The following is a 19,916-nucleotide window of genomic DNA, read 5'->3' on the forward strand; positions in this document are numbered from 1 at the left end:
GACACTAACAGAACCACCTTCCTGAAGAATTATTTTAATTAAAATCTCCTTTAATACCCAGAATAGTTCCTAACTAATCAATTAAAACACCTAATCTCAGATTTGATGGGCTTTTATCAAGGGGTATTTACGTAACCAAGTTGTTCTAATACTTCAGTCAAGGGGGTCTCCTTGCCTCACTCCCAGCGTGAGGCATCCCAGGTTCCAAACCAGCTTCACCTGGCTCTACTCGCCCCACCTTACATTTTCTCTCTTCCTCTAATTCCTTAACACATATTCATCTCTGCACAGCAGAAATGAATGGGATCTGAAGTTTTGTGTATGCTGTATTTCTTATTCTTGGAGTAAGCTGAAGAAACTGAAGTAACTGGTAACTGCTTCCTCATTACTTCATTAGGATACAATACTCTCAATTTCTCTGTAGGACTCTGGAAGCCTGAAAACCTGAGATTCCTTTCCAAGATGCAGCTCATTCTATTTCAAAGACTATAAGGACTTTTGAATGTTTGTAATGTGATGGCAGATCCATTTGCTTCTCAAAGCAGACAGTAACCAGGCATTTAGATGATAGTTTCTACTCTTACCTCTATTGCTCGAATGACTTTTGAAAGTTCTTTAATAAGATGTCCGGGTCTGACATTGTCTGGGATCTCAAAGGCATGTTCAGATACAAGCTATATTTGGATTAACAAAGATAAGACAACCAAAGTTATTCACACTATAATAGATAAAAACTATTTACTAAACAAATTTTGGATTCTCTAGATTTTATAGACATAGCAAAATACTCGTAAGCCAGGTCTCAGAGCTCATGTAGTTGGTACAATACTCTTTAAGGCGATCCTTATTAACTTACAAAATCCTCTTAGCTTAAGTTAAAGATGGACAGTCTCACAGTGAATTTTGCTTTATACTGAGAAGTAACCCTGTACTCTATTCCTCAAAGCCTCCTGTGATTCTAACTACTACTATAATTAGTAAAGTAAATAAGTCCAACATTTAATTCATAATACATAAGGATTTATAAGTGGGAACACAGGCACTAAAAAATGATCGTATTTCCTATGGAAGGTCTAATTTTGAATAAATTTTTGTAAACTTTTTTCTTTTACTAGGAAAAAGATCCCATCAATAGGACAGATGAATCGGTGAGTTACCATATCTACCCAAATGCAAACTACTGTCATTATTTCTTACGTCTATTTCTAAATACTAACCTTTGTATCTAAGAACATTTTAATTTTTTAGACGCATTTAATATGCTAGTTTTTACTTTTGCTTTACATTTTCTCCTTGGTTTTAGCATAATTTGTTAAAACAAACTAGTAACAACAGTAACAGTAAGTGCTAACTGTGAACCGGTCAAGATTCTATACTGTTAAGCACTTAACGAGTGTTCACTCATTAGTCCTTTCAACAACACTATGACAGAGAGACTACTATTATTCTCATTTTACAATTGAGGGAATGAAAGCACAGAGCTTGGCTAGTCTATTAGCAGCACAGCTGAGGTTTGAATCCAAACATCTGACTCCAGAGTCCATGCTCCTGACCACTATGCTGAGCTGCTTCTCATGGTAGCACAAGGTGAACAGAGAGTTAAATGCAAACATGCTTTTAAAAGAGCACTTCAAATGTCATGATTAACAGTACTCATTACTGACAAATTTTACTGTGCATCAAAATCACCTACAAGGCTGGTTAAAAACAGAGGTTCAGATCCCACCACCGGTCTATTAAATCAGTATCTCTCAGGGAGGATCCAAGGAGCTTATTTTTTAAAAGATTCTGACAAACACACAGGTCTGAGAACAACTTACCTAAAGCCTTCAGCAGGTAACAAATGATATAGTTTTTGCAACACAGACTTTACTTTGTTATTACCCGGTTACACAGTTCTGTAATCTACTTATGCCTTTACTTGTCAGCTAGATGACGATGCCTCTGACACAGGAAGACCTGAGTTTTACTTTCCTGAATGCTTCCACAGTGCCTTGCTCTAGTGGGTACATAAGAGCCATGATAATAATGTGAAAGGAGTAAAAAATTACTGGGAGGGTAACCTATTAATAACTGTCTCCAGTATCTCTTAAGAGCAGGATTTTTATTTCAAGTGGACATTCAAAACATTAGTATGGAAATGTATTTTCATCAGCATACATATCTATCACTTATTAAAGAGTTGCATGTGACGTTCCAGGAGGGAAATAAAGAGAAGCAAGTCCCTGGTCTTTAAGAGCTCATAAACCTAATGAGGAGATAGGACATTACTTTTAAGTCCACTGGCACAGGAAATGTGCTACATAAGCATAAGGGAAGGACACGGACACGCTGACTCCAAATGGGGACCTGGGATGACCTCTTGGAGGTAGTAGGATTCAAATGCAAACATCACATTTATTAGTGAAAATGAAAGCTCCTGCTTGAACCCTGACCTCCCTTTCCCTTCATTTTTTATGAAAGTCTAGCAGATGGAAAGGCATACAGGCTTTGCAGTCAGAGGTCAAGCTTTAGCCCAAGGTCCGCCACAAGATCTTGGGCAAGATATAAAATTCTTTGAACCTCAGCTTCTCCATATATAAAATGGGGATAACGAAAGCAGATGTGAGCTCAAAGTTATTTATTATTATCCTATATCTACGTGTTCATTTCTTAGTCAATACCCTAAATCTACTTGAATTACTTTCTTTTAATGAATATAAACATACGCCAGCACACCCGTATACACTGTATAATAAAATGGAGGTTGTACCAAACCATGACTTCCATTCCCTCGACTGCCACCACTCACGTGCTGCCAAAGCCGCCTAAGGACTCTTGTTTCTGATCTTCCCACAGAAACGATAACAATAACAATTATTTCTCCAAAGAAAATGACTTACTTCTTTCTTCATCCATAACTTTAAAGCAGCATGCAGTGCTTTCACTCCCTGTACTAGGTAAGTTTGAGGCTGGAAACCATCTTCTCTCAGCTCTGTGGGGATGGAAGTGGGGTGGGGAAAGGAGTTAAACTGCCCCGAAGGTACCAGGGTTAGTTTCAGACGCTGAGCAACCAACAACTATCACACTGTGTAACTTCCAAATTCCCAGAGAGGGAAAAAAGTGAAATAGAAAGAATGAAAAAGACATGGAATGACATTAAATGTGGTTGTACCGAATGCTCCAAGTAAAAGGAAGCTCACAGACAGCGCTGAGTAAGAGACAAGGCATGGAACAATGTCTGTATGGATCTATTCACACGAACTCTAAAAACGGAAACCATGAAGCTATTTTATCATGTGTGACACAGCTGATAAAACTAAAGAAAAGGATTACCACAAAACCAGGATAGGGGTTCTCTTTAGAAGGTAGGGAGGAGGGTGCAATGGGAAAAGATGACTGGATGTTTCAAAGGTACTGGCAAGGCTGAGCCAGTGGTACGGGTGACCCAGGTGAGCCTTATAATTAATACTGAAACTATTAGGACCGTGTGTACGTACGCAGTGTGTGGTCTATACAGTCAGCTACAGGCATGGCAGAGTTCACGAATGTAAAGGCAAACACCCCCCCAACACACACACACACACACACACACACACACACACACACACACACACATCTTCTCTGGGTCTTTAAAAATTATCTGAAACTAACACAAAATATATTAGATACGGTCTAAAATAAATTCAGGTAAGTCAAAGCAAAAGCAAAAGGTTTCACTTCTGCTAATTCACTTACATACATCCAAAATTAGTTCACTGTTTTACGATTACTGACACTAAACACAGTTAAGTTTCATACAATCTATCCTCATTTAACCCATCATATAAGCCTTATAACAGCCTGAGAGCTGGTAAATAACAGGCCACAATGGGAAGTTAAAAGATCAGGGACAAAAGAGCATAATGTGGCATAACGAGACTACCATCCCTGCTTCCAGGATGAATGCCTAGGATGATGGCAATTGGTACAATGCTCATTTCGCCCCAGCCTTAGTGGGACTGGACTGACTCACTAGTATTGCCAGGTATCCTATCCTGTACTGACCCAGCTGATGAAATAAAAATATTTTAAAACCTGACCTACGAATATCCTTTTACAGTAATCTCTTTGAAGTCGTTAACGTATAGGATCATGTTTTCAATCAGACCTCAATATTTCTGAACTCTTAATGGCCTAAAACAAAGGCTTAATTATTATTCTAAGACTAAGCAGTCTGCTGTTTGCAGCTGGAAGAGGAACAGCAAGATTTTACCTTTCCGATAAATTCTTAATTTGTTCTAAAAAAGTTGATTGATGAACCCCTCTTGGACATTAGGAAAAAGCATCACTTGAGGGGTGGGTCTATGTTAGTGAGGAAAGAAAAGACGGAAAAAGGCTCTGAACTTTCTGAGTACTGAATTGCCAATCTCTTATCTGGAGGATTCATTAACTGGGTTTTATTTCCAAAACACAAGAACACTGATAAATGTTTTTGTAAATATTTGTAAGTGTTCCTGTTTTTCTAGGCTTCTACTTGGACAGGAGACTGAAACTTTACTGCCCAGTACTCTACTGGAAACTACATATGGCAATTTTACGTGTGGTCCACTATGAGATTCCTGCAGCCAAGACACCAAGACACGCTCACTGAAGATGAGGTGCCTCAGCCTCGCCAATACCTGAAAACACCGAGTGACTCAGGGACTCGGGGTAAGGATGCATTTCTGGAGAGAGAGTGGGCTTGTGGAGAAAGCAGCCAATCCTCTTCACCCATGGGCTCCTTCCTCCATCGTATATATATATACCTGTACCATGTCAAGACATTGATCTCTCTACTGCTGCAAGCTGTGCGATGGGGCCCTACTGTTCCTTCCAAAGACAGTGAGGTTGCTTTCTGTTTTTGTTGTTTGAGGAAAAAATCATAAATGAGTTTTATCATTTAACTCTGGGCGTGCTTCCCTGGGAAGTAAGTTACTGATTGTTTCTTTTCATTTTACCTTTTCTTCCTCTGCAACTTTTAAATGGGAAAAAAAAAAACCATATGTTTAGAACAGACTTTACTGTTTAATCTGTTTATATCTGTTCTTCTGAGAGTTCATTATAATAGTAGTCCGATTTGCAAACTGACTAGAAAAGTCAGACAACACAGAAACCAGACAAACTCTATTCTCATGGGCACAAGCGAAAGAACAGATAGAAGCAGACGTGACAATGTCTCCAACATGACTACTCGAAGATTATTAAACCAAAGATAAAACACCAAAATCTGAAATTCCACATAAAAAAAGGTAGCTAAGCTTACATAAAAGAATGTCCCCTCCCCAAAACCATTTTCTTCAACGGACTTGTAGCCTGACCTTTAGCTGGTCTGTGCTAACAGGTGCCTTGGACCGGCCAGCATCATAGTCATAATGGGAATGGCCAAGCACTCCCTGGTTCTCTCAGGACAAGAAAAATTCCCTCAATTTTTTAAAGGAAATGTTTGGGAACACATACGACAGTAACAGCTCCATAGCCTGAACCGTACCCTTGTGAGGGAGGCACTTTTACATGTCTGACAATGTGTTCAGGCTACTAGAGTCCAAGGTGAAATGAACATTTTTCAGTATTACCTGTGCTGTTCTGATGCAGCTCTTCATAGATCTGATTTTTAAGGCTATGGACCAGAGACTGATGTGCTAAAAAGGTTCCTGGCAGGGGGAAATCATGCATTTTAAAAAACAGGGGCAATAGCTACACCATAATGAAAAAGGGCCCCTCTTTCTATCAGTGGTCTTTCGTGAATTTACAAACATCATGCATCATAATGTACAGATTATTAATTACCTTTCAAGGTTTCCAGCAAATTTTTGGCTACAAACCAACATATGGCTTCAAAGAAAGGGAATTTGAAAAGATCTGGTGTTTTTAGCCTTTTCTCCATCTCATAACACCTAAAGAAAATTTGAAGAAATTTAGTATTAATATTAGCATTCAAAGTTAAATGGAGGCAACCAACTTAAGGAAAATAAAAGGAGCAGGCCACAACATGTAAGATCAATCAGGTAGTGTACCCTAACACCACCACATCTGAGTAAGAATGAACTGTAATCTCATCCAGGTGTGACCTTAACAAATCTGACAGTATACTGAAGATTTACACTGGTCTTCCAAAAGATCAGAACCTTGGGATTACATCGTGGTTTTAGCAGAAGGAATTTTATTTATTTGTTCCTAACAAATAAAACAGTATGTGTAGAAAACAGCTCCCTGTGTTAGCACCACAACACCCACTCAGGGAGTTTTCTTTAGGCTCTTCTAAGCATTCCAGCTCAAGGACACACTTGGTGCTGGTCAAGGTGAGAAGACAGGAACCAGAGCTTGCCACAGTGTTATTCTTCTGTGGGAGTCCTGGCAGCAGTCCCTACAGCCAGTAGTCATCTTTCCCCCAGGGACACTCCAGGTAAAGGAACAAGATTCACATTTGATGGGTGTGGGAGGTGCCCTGGCTTTGAGCTTCATGTCACAATTTCTCACAATACCTCCAAAGACACATAGCTTCCAGGGCTCCCCCCGGGGCATGCCAAGTTACAAGAGTCATCACATTCAGGAAAGCCCAAAGACATGGCTTCCGACTAGGTATCTCTAGTTCTCCCAGTCCTGATGCAGTTAATCAATCAGAAATCATTTTACCTTAAGCAGTGTTGCCTGGTAACATTCTACTCTCTTTAGGCTACCAGGGGACAGAGTTACCCAAAGGTCAATCTCAGACAGAAGGGAAAATAGCTGTTAATCCTTTACCTGCAGCAAAACTAACGCAGGTGTTCAGACAGCAATCCTAACTTAGGATTACTTTCCCCCAACACCATGTCACACCTGAGTCCGGCTGGATTTGGTTCATTTCCCTAACTGTAAAAACAGCCAAAGGATAGAGCACACATATTTTTATAAAATTTTGAAATTCAGGGATACATTTACTGTCAAACTGAATAAATGACTCTTTGTTTTTAGGGTTGAAATGCATCAATGAGTCTTCCTGACAAAATAGTAGGATAATACATTTGGTTTAAAGGTCCTATGCCTAATAACTCCTCAGGGCCTACCTCCATGAGATCGCAATTAAAATATATTGCTGAATTTGTATGAAACTTTAAAAATGATGTCTTATTTAAGAAAAAACAAAAGATCCTTTAAATACTGATGACACAAACCTGAGCTGCATGCCAATGTTAAGGTTGTGCAGAAAGTTCCCCCCAAAAGCCATACAGTCCTGAGATGTGAGCACAGCATGAATCCACCCTGGAATAGTTAAAACATACATCAGTGAGTTTTCAATATTTAAACCAAACAAATGTGATATCTACCTGTGAAATGAGAAACTCAAAATACCAACATCAGTTTACTTCATACTCCACCAGAGCTAGAGAAGTTAATGCCTATTATAATCTGTAGACACATTCATTCAAGTATTTATTAAATACCTACTATAGGCCAGACTCTGTGTGGAGTCTGAGGAAACAAATGCATTGATCCAATCAGACAAAATCACGGTACAGGATAGGTGATGGTTTTTGTGGTTGTTGCTGTTTTAGTTTTTTAGTTTAAAAACACAATCCAACTTCACACTGAAGAGGTTATTCTGAGAGGAGTCAAAAACGTGGTAAGAGTGAGGTGAGCACATTTCTGTTAAATGAACGTGGGACTGGCTGAGTGCTTCACTTCTTTAGTGTCACCCTGAAACGAGCAGTGCCCTGAGGCACTAAGCAAGGAGCAGGAGTGGAACTCAACTGGAGACCTGGTGCTAAGAAGAAAAAGGCAGATCACCCACACTTCACTGTGGAGGGCTATCGGTCCTAAGATACAAATGTTGGCAATTAAAATGATGTCTTATTTTCCCATAAAGATGTTTTCAAAGTAAGAATCATTTCTAAGAGATGATGTCTAACTTCTGAAAAAATATCCATAGACTGAACATAAAGCCTTCGTATAAATATAAATATATACACATGTTGGCATGTAAAACTTAGCTATTAAAATAGACCCCATTTTCTTAATAGTTTTCATCTTTTGCTCCCTCATTGTGCCGTGACGCACATGAAAAGAATTCCGTTAAAGACTGACTTTCAAGTGGTGCCCTCTGTGTGCTCAGGGACACAAAGCCTCCAGCTGCACCCTGAAATCACAAATGAACAATGTCTGTCACCTACAAATCCTACAGATCAATGGTTCTCAACAAAGGCAGCACTGCCTGCAAAGGACGTTCTGGAAAGTCTGGAGGACTTTCTTTGATTGTCTCAATGATCAAGAGGCTTTAGTGTCATTTCACAAGCCAGAGCCAGGGATGCAACGAGCAGGCTACTCCATATAGTAAGAACCAGTCGTGCATTACTCAGGACTCTCCACTGGGCATTTGCACAGGTACAAAATCTGTCATGAATGGTCTAAGTCTAGAAACTCTAAGTCCATTGTATGTGTAAGCAAAGTATTTTTTGCACAGTTTTGGCAAAATTTTCCAGGAATACAACTACTCTGTAAATTGAAGGAAACTATAGTTTGTCTGGAAATGTATCAGTTGCCAGCTACCCTGGGAAAAAACAACAGTCCCTAAGGCAGTGGTTCTCTAAGTGGGGTTCCCAGACCGGCAGCATCAGCCGGCAGTTGGGAACCTTTAGAAATGCAATTCTCAGCCCCCCGCCTCCCAGATATACTGAATCAGCACTGCTGGGACGAGGGCCAGCAATCCATGTTTTAATAAGCCTTCCAGGTGATTCTAATGGTCACTGACATTTGAGAACCATTAATCTACATCAATGCTATAGAATTTGAGTTGCCAATCACACACCCGTATGGGCAGGCACATTCTGAAATAGTATTTTATTATAAATTGCTTTTTAGTTTCTTCTTTCTATTCTAGTTAGATCATTATATCAATTTCAGGGGAAATAATTGGTATAGGAGGTTTTATCATGAATGAATCTGAATTCAAGATTTTGAAGAGAGCATAACAAAATATTTGTTACAAAAGGGAGCCCTGGGAAGAGGATTTAAGGGAGGAGCTGAGCCCACACACAATAAAAACACTGATACTTCTCTAGACTTATAAATTCTGGTGGTTCTAGGCATTTATTCAATACATATTTATTCTTACCCCAGAGGCAAGGCAAGAAAGCAAGGCCTGCAGCAACAGATCCCTGTGAACTCTGCAGCCTTTAAGGGCACCAATATCAGAAAAACGTAATGCTCAAACCAGTGGCTGGGAGAGTCCACAATCAGCATTCAGTCACATCTCAAAGTGACACGCCTCATTCCTATACTTGAGGCTACAGCTAAGGCTGGTATCAGTCCCTTCCCAGGGTCCCTCGAAATATACCCACTGCCTCCAATGTTCCAGGACAGCAGCCCAGATTCTTATAGCAGGCTTGGCCCTTTGATAGCAATGTAGAGTCGACCAGTTAAAACTGAAAGCATGTCATCAAAATTTTAAGATTTTGTGCAAAGGACGTTACAAAGAACATATAAAGAAAGTGAAAAGATAAGCCCCAGAATAGGAGAGTTACTTGCAAATCATATACCTGGATATGTCTAGATCATATATCTAGTATACAGAATATATCAAGAACATTACAACTCAACAATAAAAAGACAACCTAATTTGAAAATGGGCAAAGAATCTGAATAGACATTTCTCCAAAGACAGATATACAAATAGCCAATAAGCACAAGAAAAAAGTTCAGCATCATTATTCATTAAGGAAATGCATATCAAAACCACAATAAGATACCATTACTTCACAACTACTAGAACGGTCAAAATAAAAAAGATAATTACGGTGTTGGTAAAGATGTGGAGAAATCGGAACACGTATACATTGCTGGTGGGAATGTAAAGTGGTGCAACCATATGGAAAAGAGTTTAGCAGTTCCTCAAAAAGTCAAACATCATAAACTCTATGGCCCCACAATTTCATTACTAGGTATATATATAACCAAGAGAAAATGAAAACCACACCTCCACACAAAAACTTCTACACAAGTGTTCAAAGCATCACTATTCATAATAGCCAAAGAGTGGAAACAATCCAGTGTTCATCAATTGATGAATGGATAAACAAAATGTGGTCTATCCATACAGTGGAATATCATTTGGCCATAAAAAGTGAGGAAGCACTGACATGTGATACAACACGGATGAGCCTAGTAAACACTAAGCTAACTAAAAGAAGCTAAACACAAAAGGCCACGTATTTCACATATTATACGTGAAATATCCAGAATCGGCAAATCCACAGACAGAAAGTACATGAAGTGGTTGCCAGGGGCTCAGGGGAGGGGGAATGGGGAACGCCTATTAACTGGTAGGGGTTCCTTTTTGAGGTGATGAAATGTTCTGGAAGTGGTATGGGTGCACAACTTTGTTAATCCACCAAAAAACCACTGACTTGTACACTTTGAAAGGGTAAATATTATGGTATATGAATTTTATCTGAATAAAAATTAAAATGAAGGCAAATGACATAAAACACAATTCCAAAACAGGTCCTAACTACAAGAGAAGCCCTCTAAGGGACAAAGCAGTGAAAAGTCCAAGATCGGAATTATCTCTCAGGCTATGCAAAGCTATTTCCAACCATGTTAAAGCCAGAGGTTCTAATAGAAAGCCAACTCCACGTGACTGAGGATCAACTATGGGGAGAGGGGATGGTGGGATGAAAGCCTTACCTGTAGGAACAAATAAAGTATGTCCCTGCTTTACCACACATTTGTAGCATTTATCCACCTTATCTCCAAAGAACACCTCACTCTGGGTCACAGATGAACTCCAAGACTCATAGAGTGCCAAGTTTTCATCTGTTGGCTTTATCAAATAGAAAATCTTCTCACCCTAGAAGGAAGTAATCACACTATTTTTGAAAAAAAAAAAAGCCACTCTTAGGATGGCCTACATGGATCAATTTGCCAATATAATGATCTAAATTAAATCAGATAATCATCAGATTTTTTTAGGCTCGAGAGGACATCTTTCACAAACCTGGTCAGTTAACTATTGCCCTTAATAAGCATCTTCACAAAAGCTAAAGCTCCCCCTCCAAAAGACGACCAGGGGTCAGTAAAGTAGCTTTGGAGAAACAGTTACGAGAGAGGAGGGTAAACAATCACAAACATCTTAGTGATCTCATTTTCAAGGTATGGAAGCAAATACATGTTAATAGGCCCAGGTCACAGAGTCATCTCTGCAAACGTTGCCCTTGCCCCTAAAATCTATAATATGTTATTTTTTTAAAGACATGTAAATAAACTTCCTTTAATCAACTAACCCTTTGCCTTCTCATAGAGAAGAGGAATAGGAGCTCAAGGACACAGCACAGAATACAGTCCAGAGCATTGCAGAAGCACAGACATTGTATATAGATGAAGATCTAGTTCTAGGCCAGCATGTCCAATAGAACTTTGTGTGATGATGGAAATGTTTTATATCTGCACTATACAATACACTAGTTGTAAGCCACATGTGGCTACTGAGCACCTGAAATGTGACTAGTGCAAATAAGGAACTGAATTTTAAATTATATTTAATTATAATTACTTAAATTGAGCCACATGTGGCCAGTGGCTACTGTACTGAATAGTGCAATTCTAGATAAAACAAGGTGAATATAAGCTGCCAAGAAGAATTAGTATTTTCATGGGCATTTCTGACTTATTCAACTAGCTGTCCTGGCCTACCCTTAAAATCAGAAGCAAATATTACTGTAATTTTGCTGTAATCAGGTATCTGATTCAGGGATTAACTGACAGTTGGCTAGGGTGAAGAGGAAACAAAGAGACAAAAGGCTACAAGAGACCAATTTATAAGATGGGCACAAAAAGGGGAACCTAAATATAAATTAAAAACTCATGGTGGCCCCTCCATTACGTGAGATTAAAAAAAAAAACCACATAATGCTTAAAGATAAAATGCTGGATCCTACTTAAAAAGTACAAAAACTTCCCTCTTAATAAATGTCATTTACAGCAAATGAATGGATTCCTGGAAAAACAGGACTAAATGTTTCGTCAACAAGAGAACAAACAAATACCCCAATCTTACCCAGAGGACATGGTACCAAACTGAAGTTCCACCAAAGTCAATGTGGAAATCTGTGTAGCTGTCTTGAACTCCCATTAAGCAATATTTCTGAACAAATGGCTTGGGAAAAACTGAATCATCTGGCCAATAATTTTCCACCCAGGAAAGTTTTCTGGCTATATCAGGGACCTCCACCAATTCAGACATCCTTTAAAAAAACAAACACACGTATACGCACATACCCACATCATGCAAATTAAAAGTTCTTAAAGTTTCATCTCCCATCTCAACCCAAACCAAGAAATTAAATGGAACTCTAGGTTAACAACAATACTTAAAAGTTTAAAATTCATCATATTTCTAAATATTCTCTGTGCGTGCCAAAGCAAAATGTAAACATTGCTATTACTGGACCACTTCAGAAGTCATAATTAGGTTTCTTACTAAAATAAATTTATCATTTAACTACATTTAGCTAACACTGAGAAGACTAAACCAAAATGTCCAGAACTACTCACTTTGTATCTGAAAATTCAAGGCTGATCACATTTAACACTTTGGGTCTGTTAGGATTCGTGAAGTATTTAACATAATTGTGAAGTGTCATTTTGCTGTCTGCCTGCCTTGCCACATCAATGACATCTATCACTTTGTCACCACCTGCAGAGAAAAATTATAGTCTTATTATTGGGCTTAAGAGTTACAGCAATAGACGCCCTAAACAAAAATATTTTAAAGACTGTATTTACTTAAAGCCAACCATAAAACTGCATAGCCTAGACAAAGATTCTGCCTGTATCCTTACTTTTTAAGTCCAACTGGAGCTTTTGAAAAAGGGGGCCGCTTTGGAGGGAAAGAATAAAGCAATTAAGACAGAGTTACTAATTAACACGAGTGTGAAAACATAAATGTTTACAAAGTTTTCTACACACTAATGATTTCTCATGTGCAGCTCACGCTGACAAAAATGCCTTATATTGGTATGTGTGGACTGTGCCACGTGTTCTGAGTTTCCATGTCCTCATGCATAAAATGAGGGGACTGACTTCATCCTTTCGCTTCTATAACACCTAAGATTCTATCATTTAGAAAAACCAGTCAGTCACTGCGGAATTAGTGAACAACGCAACCATGACAATTTCTGCTTGCCAGGCAGTATCTTCTCTTCTAATACTCTGCTTCAAGAAAAAAATCAGTGGTTAGGAGGCAAAAATCAGTTCATATTAATGCATGTGAAATGAGTTCTCAATTGGGATTAATTTAGAATTTTCCTATAAAACCATGAGGTGTCTTTTGTACATCACTGTCCTGTCACCCTAGAAAGCATATCCAGTTTTGCAATGTCCTATAGGACAAATGGAATTCAAAATATGGTAACAATAAATCAGTCTGAGAGAGAAATCAAATACATGCCATTTTCTCACTTTAGTGTAACTTTATATTAACGCACTGCCTTTATACTTAAGAGGCAAAACAGTTCTGTTAACTGGAGCATTTTGCAGTGCTAAAAAGTAAACTAGGCATCTGAGTATTTTTTCCTATACTTATATTACACTAGCCACTTATTTTACAGTGCTACTGATGCAGACAGGCTCAGGTTAAACCTCAGCCTCATCCCCTAGTTTGTCAAATAATTCAAAATTAGCTAAATGTGAAGTCATGACATTAAACTCGCTTTCCTCAGTGAAGCAATTATCAATGAAAACCGTCACCCAATGGCTCAATAAAGGGACAAGTTCTCAGACATTTTATACTCAGGAGATAACGCACTGCAGTAAATGTACACTTCGGAGTCAAGGTCAGGTTGAGATCTAATCCTTAAAAAATCTCTATCTACAGCTGACAAGGAATGTGATCTACATATAGTCAGTTTCAACTATAGATACCATGATGAGAATGAACAAAATGACTGAAAATGTCAAGAAGACTGCAACAGAGAAATGGTTTTCTCCCTTGGTTCTTATATCCTCCTGGGCCTCCAAACCACACACTGAGTGCGGACACCATGAAGTGGCAATATCATCAAGTCATGAATATAGAAACGGGCTTGAACATGGTCTCCTCTTTCTTCCAGCCCTTCTCTAGGCACCAGAGGTCACTGACGCAGGATCCAGAAACTGAGCTCCTGAATGCTACAGAGTCCTAGAACCAGAGTCATTGCCCAGTGTCTTCCTCCTGGTATCTGCAGTTACGCCTCAGCAACTGTTTCTCCTAAGCAAGTACCAGAAAATTTGATAACAACAACAAAAAAATGGCAGGATGACACTGAGTAGATAAGAGATCAACGGTTTCATTCTTTTTCTGACAGTTGTAGGTTTGCTCAGAAGAAACAGTTTTCGACCTAGGTGATACTGAATTTCACTTCTCCTGACCCAGAAAACTAAACTAACATCTCCTCACTCAACTTCTAATGTAATTAGAACAATACTACGACTTCATTCCCCGCATTTTCCCAAGTACTTAAAGGAATCAAGTGCGTACCTACATAGCGTTCCACATCCATGACAGAAAAGGTAGGTGGAGGGAGCCTGAGGCCTAGGTCATCTAATTTGGGGACCATAATAGGAACTTCAAATCCATGTTTCTCCAGGTATCTTTGTGTCAGCTGGCTGCCATGCATCTTCACAATCATTTCATCGGCACTGAGGAGAACATATAAGAGTAAAATGTCATCTTTGCTGATAAGTTCATCTTTAAAAAATAGTTCGGTAATGGGCTGAATCATATACTATATTATTGTCTGTATCAGCAGTTCTCAATCTATCATACCCGATTCTCCTTTCTAGAACAAATGTTTTATCAAGTCCCTTTTACTCTTCTAAAGTAAAAGTCATAGATAATTACTTGAATACATATAATTTGAAAAATACATATATATTATATTAAATGCCTTCACCAAAACAAGAGAAAAAATTAGTTATAGCAAAATATATATTTCAAGATGTAAATGTTTAGGTAAACTACACTAGGAGAGATAATATAATACTAGGATGATTACAACATGTAATAAGTGACTGAGTTTAAGAGAAGTAACTAGATCGGAAGCCACCAAACACAAGCTGTGCAGGAAATCAGAAGAGCAAAAGGTAAGGGGGCACATTAGAATAAAAATTCTAATCGTTGGTGGGAATGCCAGTTGGTACAGCCACTCTGGAAAACAGTGTGGAGGTCCCTTAAAAAGTTAAAAATCGAGCTACCCTATGACCCAGCCATTGCACTACTGGGTATTTACCCCAAAGATACAGACGTAGTGAAGAGAAGGGCCATATGCACCCCAATGTTCATAGCAGCATTGTCCACAATAGCTAAATCGTGGAAGGAACTGAGATGCCCTTCAACAGATGACTGGATTAAGAAGTTGAGGTCCATATATACAATGGAATATTACTCAACTATCAGAAAGAATAAGTTCTCAACATTTGCTGCAACATGGACGGCATTGGAGGAGATAATGCTAAGTGAAATAAGTCAAGCAGATAAAGACAATTATCATATGATTTCTCTCATCTATGGAACATAAGAACTAGGAAGATCGGTAGGGGAAGAAAGGGCTAAAGAAAGGGGGGGTAATCAGAAGAAGGAATGAAGCATGAGAGACTATGGACTCTGAGAAACAAACTGAGGGCTTCAGAGGGGAGCGGGGTGGGGGAATGGGATAGGCTGGTGATGGGTAGTAAGGAGGGCACGTATTGCATGGTGCACTGGGTGTTATACGCAACTAATGAATCATCAACTTTACATCAAAACCAGGGATGTACTGTATGGTGACTAACATAATATAATAAAAAAAAATTTAAAAAAAAAGAATAAAAATCCTTGTCAGGATAAGTAAAACAGAGAAGATTATATCTGGCTACAAAATTCTTTTTTTTTTTTTTTAAAGATTTTATTTATTTATTTGATAGAGACAGCCAGCGAGAGAGGGAACACAAGCAGGGGGAGTGGGAGAGGAAGAAGCAGGCTTCCAGCCAAGGAGCCCGATGTGGGGCTCGATCCCAGAACGCTGGGATCACGCCCTGAGCCGAAGGCAGAAGCTTAACGACTGAGCCACCCAGGCGCCCCTGGCTACAAAATTCTACACAAATATTTGTTAGACATCTCAAGTCTCACGGACATAGAACAATTCACTGTTGTCCTGCACAACGAAGGACGACCAGCTCCCATGATCCCCATCCATTGAGATAAATGTAGAAAACGAACTTCCGATTTATCAGTTACAACCAGTATTTAAGTTTCAGTAAGTGGTCACCTTAAGCCACTGAAAAGGGATGCTCAGCCCCAGCTGCCCGCTCCCATAAGTACACATCATAAGCATCACACTTAAGTGTGGTTTGTCCCTTTCCACTGTCCTCTAACTATAAATCAAAGATCTCTTTTAATGGGGATGTTCTAGATTTTATCTCCCAATTGCTCCCAGAATGCAGCTGTTGCACAAATAAGTACAACACCTGCTTTACAGGTTAAAACACAACAGTTTCCATTTACACAATCAGAGCTTAACTGTCTTGCTGTCACCCGCAGCCTCGGCACCAAGGAGAAGACAAGAGGTACTGGTTCTCTGATTTACTGGGTTCTGATCTGTCCACCTTCTCAATGAGAAAAGGTCAGTTTGAAGCTCCCCAAAATGAGACAGACTTTTTCTGGATAGTCTTATATTTGAAGGGTTTAGATCTCCCTCATCTGACTCACCGAGTTCTGTACTGCCCTTTAGTTTCCCCACAAGCATATACCAGTCTCCCTCCTTCCCCAGGCTCTGAGACTCAAACAACTCAAACTCCAATCTGAGGGAGAACTTTGAATCACCTGTACTCCACGATCTTTAATGTTTGGTGTTTTACTTCCCCTGTCGATCAAAAATATACAAATACAAGTGCTTAAAAACATAGGTACATCATTATTTACAAGAGAAAAAAATTGGAGACAAACTAACCATAATCGTGGAGGGATGGTTAAGTCAATTATGGTGAATACACACAACCGCCTACTACAGCAGTTAAGGAGGGAGGTTAATGTGCGCATGCGTGGGCAACGATACCGATGAAACAGAACAAAAAAAGCAAGCTGCACATCATATGCATAACATAACCTCACTTTATTTTTTAAAAATTAGATGCATATATATATATATACACACCACATCCATACATCTATATAGATAAATATCTTCAATGTAATTATTTATGTAGAAAAATGTCTCAAAAGGCTCACACTAAGTTTTAAAATGGGGGGGGAGTTGAGATAACCCATTCACTTTATTTTATACATTTCTGTGTTAATCGCATCAAGTATGTGTAATTTAATTACCGTCACTCTATATATGGTTTTAAATGACGTGCAGGTTTATGGAGTACCTTTAATTCACGGTAATTACAGTTGAGACATGTGTGACCATCTCTATCACCTGCTCTCATTTGCTATTACTTTGGCACAGAAGCCACAGGCATCGCTCGCCAGGATTTTCAACACTGTTCTTTTGGATCACAAGCCTATTTGAAAAGAATAAAAGCTATGGCTCTTCTTCCCGAAAAATGCACCTTCACACATTGACACTAAATTGTTTATGCAGCTTTAAGAAACTCACAAGCCTGTCTGAAGCCAGTTCACAGACCCAGGCTGAAAACTCTGGCCCTAGGCTCCAAACCCATCAAGGAAAACAAACATTCCTCCAACCACTTTGAAACTGATAAAAGAGAGTATTTGAGATGAGGGCCTTTAATATCACAAAAGTCATGTGGAAACCAGTGTGGAAAGCTCAGCAGACCTGAGGGAGCCAACACTAGGTGCGTATCAATTATATGTTTCTGTTTAAGGATTAAGGGGGAGAGGGATAGACAGGAATGTTAAAGACTGAAGAAATAGCAAGGGTTTTATAGTTACAGGATCTGAAATAATTCCGTAATAGGCTGCATGTGATGTTGAGATTTAAATTTAAATTGTGCTTCCCCTCTTTAACAAGACTGGATATGATCTTCTGTAAAAGGCTATTAAGCATTATCGCTCTAAATAGATGTCAGGCAGCGAGCAGGAAATGATCTAAATTAGCATGATTAAATGCTGTGTAATACTTTTGACTCTCTCTGAGCCACAGATAAGTCAAACACTTTCCATTATCTTTTAAAAATCAAAAAGCCCAGTCCTGCTGCCACCAGAGAGGCTGAGCAATGGTTATGGGTACTTCTGACAGACCTAGCGTGGAGAGAAAGATATGAAAACAACATAAGAAAAAACTAGTCTGAAAATCAGAATAGGTGAGGTAGAAGGGGAAAAGAAGCAGCAGCTGCGTATCATGAGGAAACCAGTACTGGCAACAACTGCCTGAGATTAGTGTATTTCAAATGTTCTGGACAGAAATCAACAGTTAATGTATTTTTACAAGGTGCCCGGTACACATATATAACACGACAGTTCCATGAAACTGTGCTATTCACTCCGATTACTTACAATGCGCCAATATTTTCTATTTCATTAAAACAAAAAAAAGTAAAAGGCTGAGAATGGGTTGCAATCTGAAGTCTGAACACATTGCTTTAGATAATGCCACTTTATTAGGTAACATTCTCAAATTTTCTTTGGTGAGAACAAATTTCCATACCTTGGGAAGACTCGAGAACGTAATTCCTTCACAAAAGTTCTAGTCCCAGCTTGCACTGGTTTGGAGCCGTCATCGATTTCTGTGTAGTCGTGCCTGTGCCAGTTCCTCCTCTTTTTCACTGGGTTTTTAGAAGATTAAAAAAAAAGAAAACAGTTGTGATAACTGGTGATACCATGTACTTTCTAAAAAGTATATTCTATATGATCAAAAATAACAGCTATAAGTACAATAAAAACACTCCCTTTTTAATGCATTTCCAGGCTGAAGAGGTAAATTTTATATTGCGTAATGCCACAATTATAGGCAATTAACTGTGGATTTTAAAAAATCTACTCTTGTATGTTAACTAACAAGAATTTAAATAAAATTTTGGAGAGCATAAAAAATTTTTTTGAAGTCTAGTCTTTTTATTTCAAAAAAATTTTAAATCAACAAATTCAAATTAGCAGATGGTGCCCATTATAATATCCACACTTACACATACTGTAAAATACCACAATTATTTTAAATCGTGATTTTCACAAGACCATTAAGTCATAGTATGATTTTTACGGATCATCCAAGTTATTGACCCCCCAACAGAAATCTATTTTAACAGCACAGTTCCCTTCTCTTTTATGTCAAGATCTATTCCCAAAATAAGCATGCTTACACTGTCACAAAGGAAGAGCAGGTGGCCACACCATAATTAAAAGAAGAAAAGAGGAATAACAGAACAAATAACCTCACGATTAGTTCTAATGCTCAGATCCTGTGATTCTACAGCTCTGGGCTGCTACAGTCTTGAAGAGTCATGGCAATCAAAATCAGGAGACTTGGACTGGACTCCTAGTTCAGCCATAACTTACTCTGCAACCTTGGGCAAGTCATGTGACATGTCTGGGTCCAGTTTCCTCAAATGGAAATAAAGGGAGGAATGCTGCGTTTCTTCCTTCCTTCCTTCTCTCCTTCCTCCTCCTTCTTTTTTTTTTTTTTTTTAGGAGTGCTGTGTTTTAAACCATGTTGAGGAACCCTTAACAAAGGGGAAGGTGGGGAAGAGGCCAAAAAAGGAACTGTGGATCTCATTCTGCTTTCCACCAGGGCAGCACCACCTATAGCCCTTTCTCGAGCTAGCAATGTAAGATGTCAGTTTTACATCTTTTTTTAAGTTTGAAAATCACTCTTAAGGGACGCCTGGGTGGCTCCGTTGGTTAAAGGTCTGCCTTTGGCTCAGATCATGATCCCAGGGTCCTGGGATCGAGATCCGCATCGGGCTCCTTGCTCAGGGGGGAGCCTGCTTCTCCCCCTCCCTGCCCCTCCACACGCTTGTGCGCATAC

General features: G+C 39.0%; 1 protein-coding gene across 1 annotated transcript in view; it reads right to left on the reverse strand.

Annotated features, from left to right (window-relative positions):
• KDM7A (lysine demethylase 7A) overlaps positions 1 to 19,916 on the reverse strand; it is an 84,705-nt gene that overhangs the window by 21,837 nt on the left and 42,952 nt on the right. Inside the window, exons 3-11 of the mRNA XM_048212799.2 lie at positions 18,600 to 18,717; positions 14,489 to 14,649; positions 12,526 to 12,667; positions 12,029 to 12,215; positions 10,660 to 10,822; positions 7,152 to 7,239; positions 5,788 to 5,894; positions 2,883 to 2,974; positions 585 to 674 (exon numbers count right to left, since the gene is read on the reverse strand). Coding sequence (XP_048068756.1) covers positions 585 to 674; positions 2,883 to 2,974; positions 5,788 to 5,894; positions 7,152 to 7,239; positions 10,660 to 10,822; positions 12,029 to 12,215; positions 12,526 to 12,667; positions 14,489 to 14,649; positions 18,600 to 18,717 — 1,148 coding nt within the window. The remainder of the gene's footprint in view (positions 1 to 584; positions 675 to 2,882; positions 2,975 to 5,787; positions 5,895 to 7,151; positions 7,240 to 10,659; positions 10,823 to 12,028; positions 12,216 to 12,525; positions 12,668 to 14,488; positions 14,650 to 18,599; positions 18,718 to 19,916) is intronic.

Source organism: Ursus arctos, unplaced genomic scaffold (assembly GCF_023065955.2).
Source record: "Ursus arctos isolate Adak ecotype North America unplaced genomic scaffold, UrsArc2.0 scaffold_3, whole genome shotgun sequence".
In the NCBI taxonomy this organism is placed as follows: Eukaryota; Metazoa; Chordata; class Mammalia; order Carnivora; family Ursidae; genus Ursus; species Ursus arctos.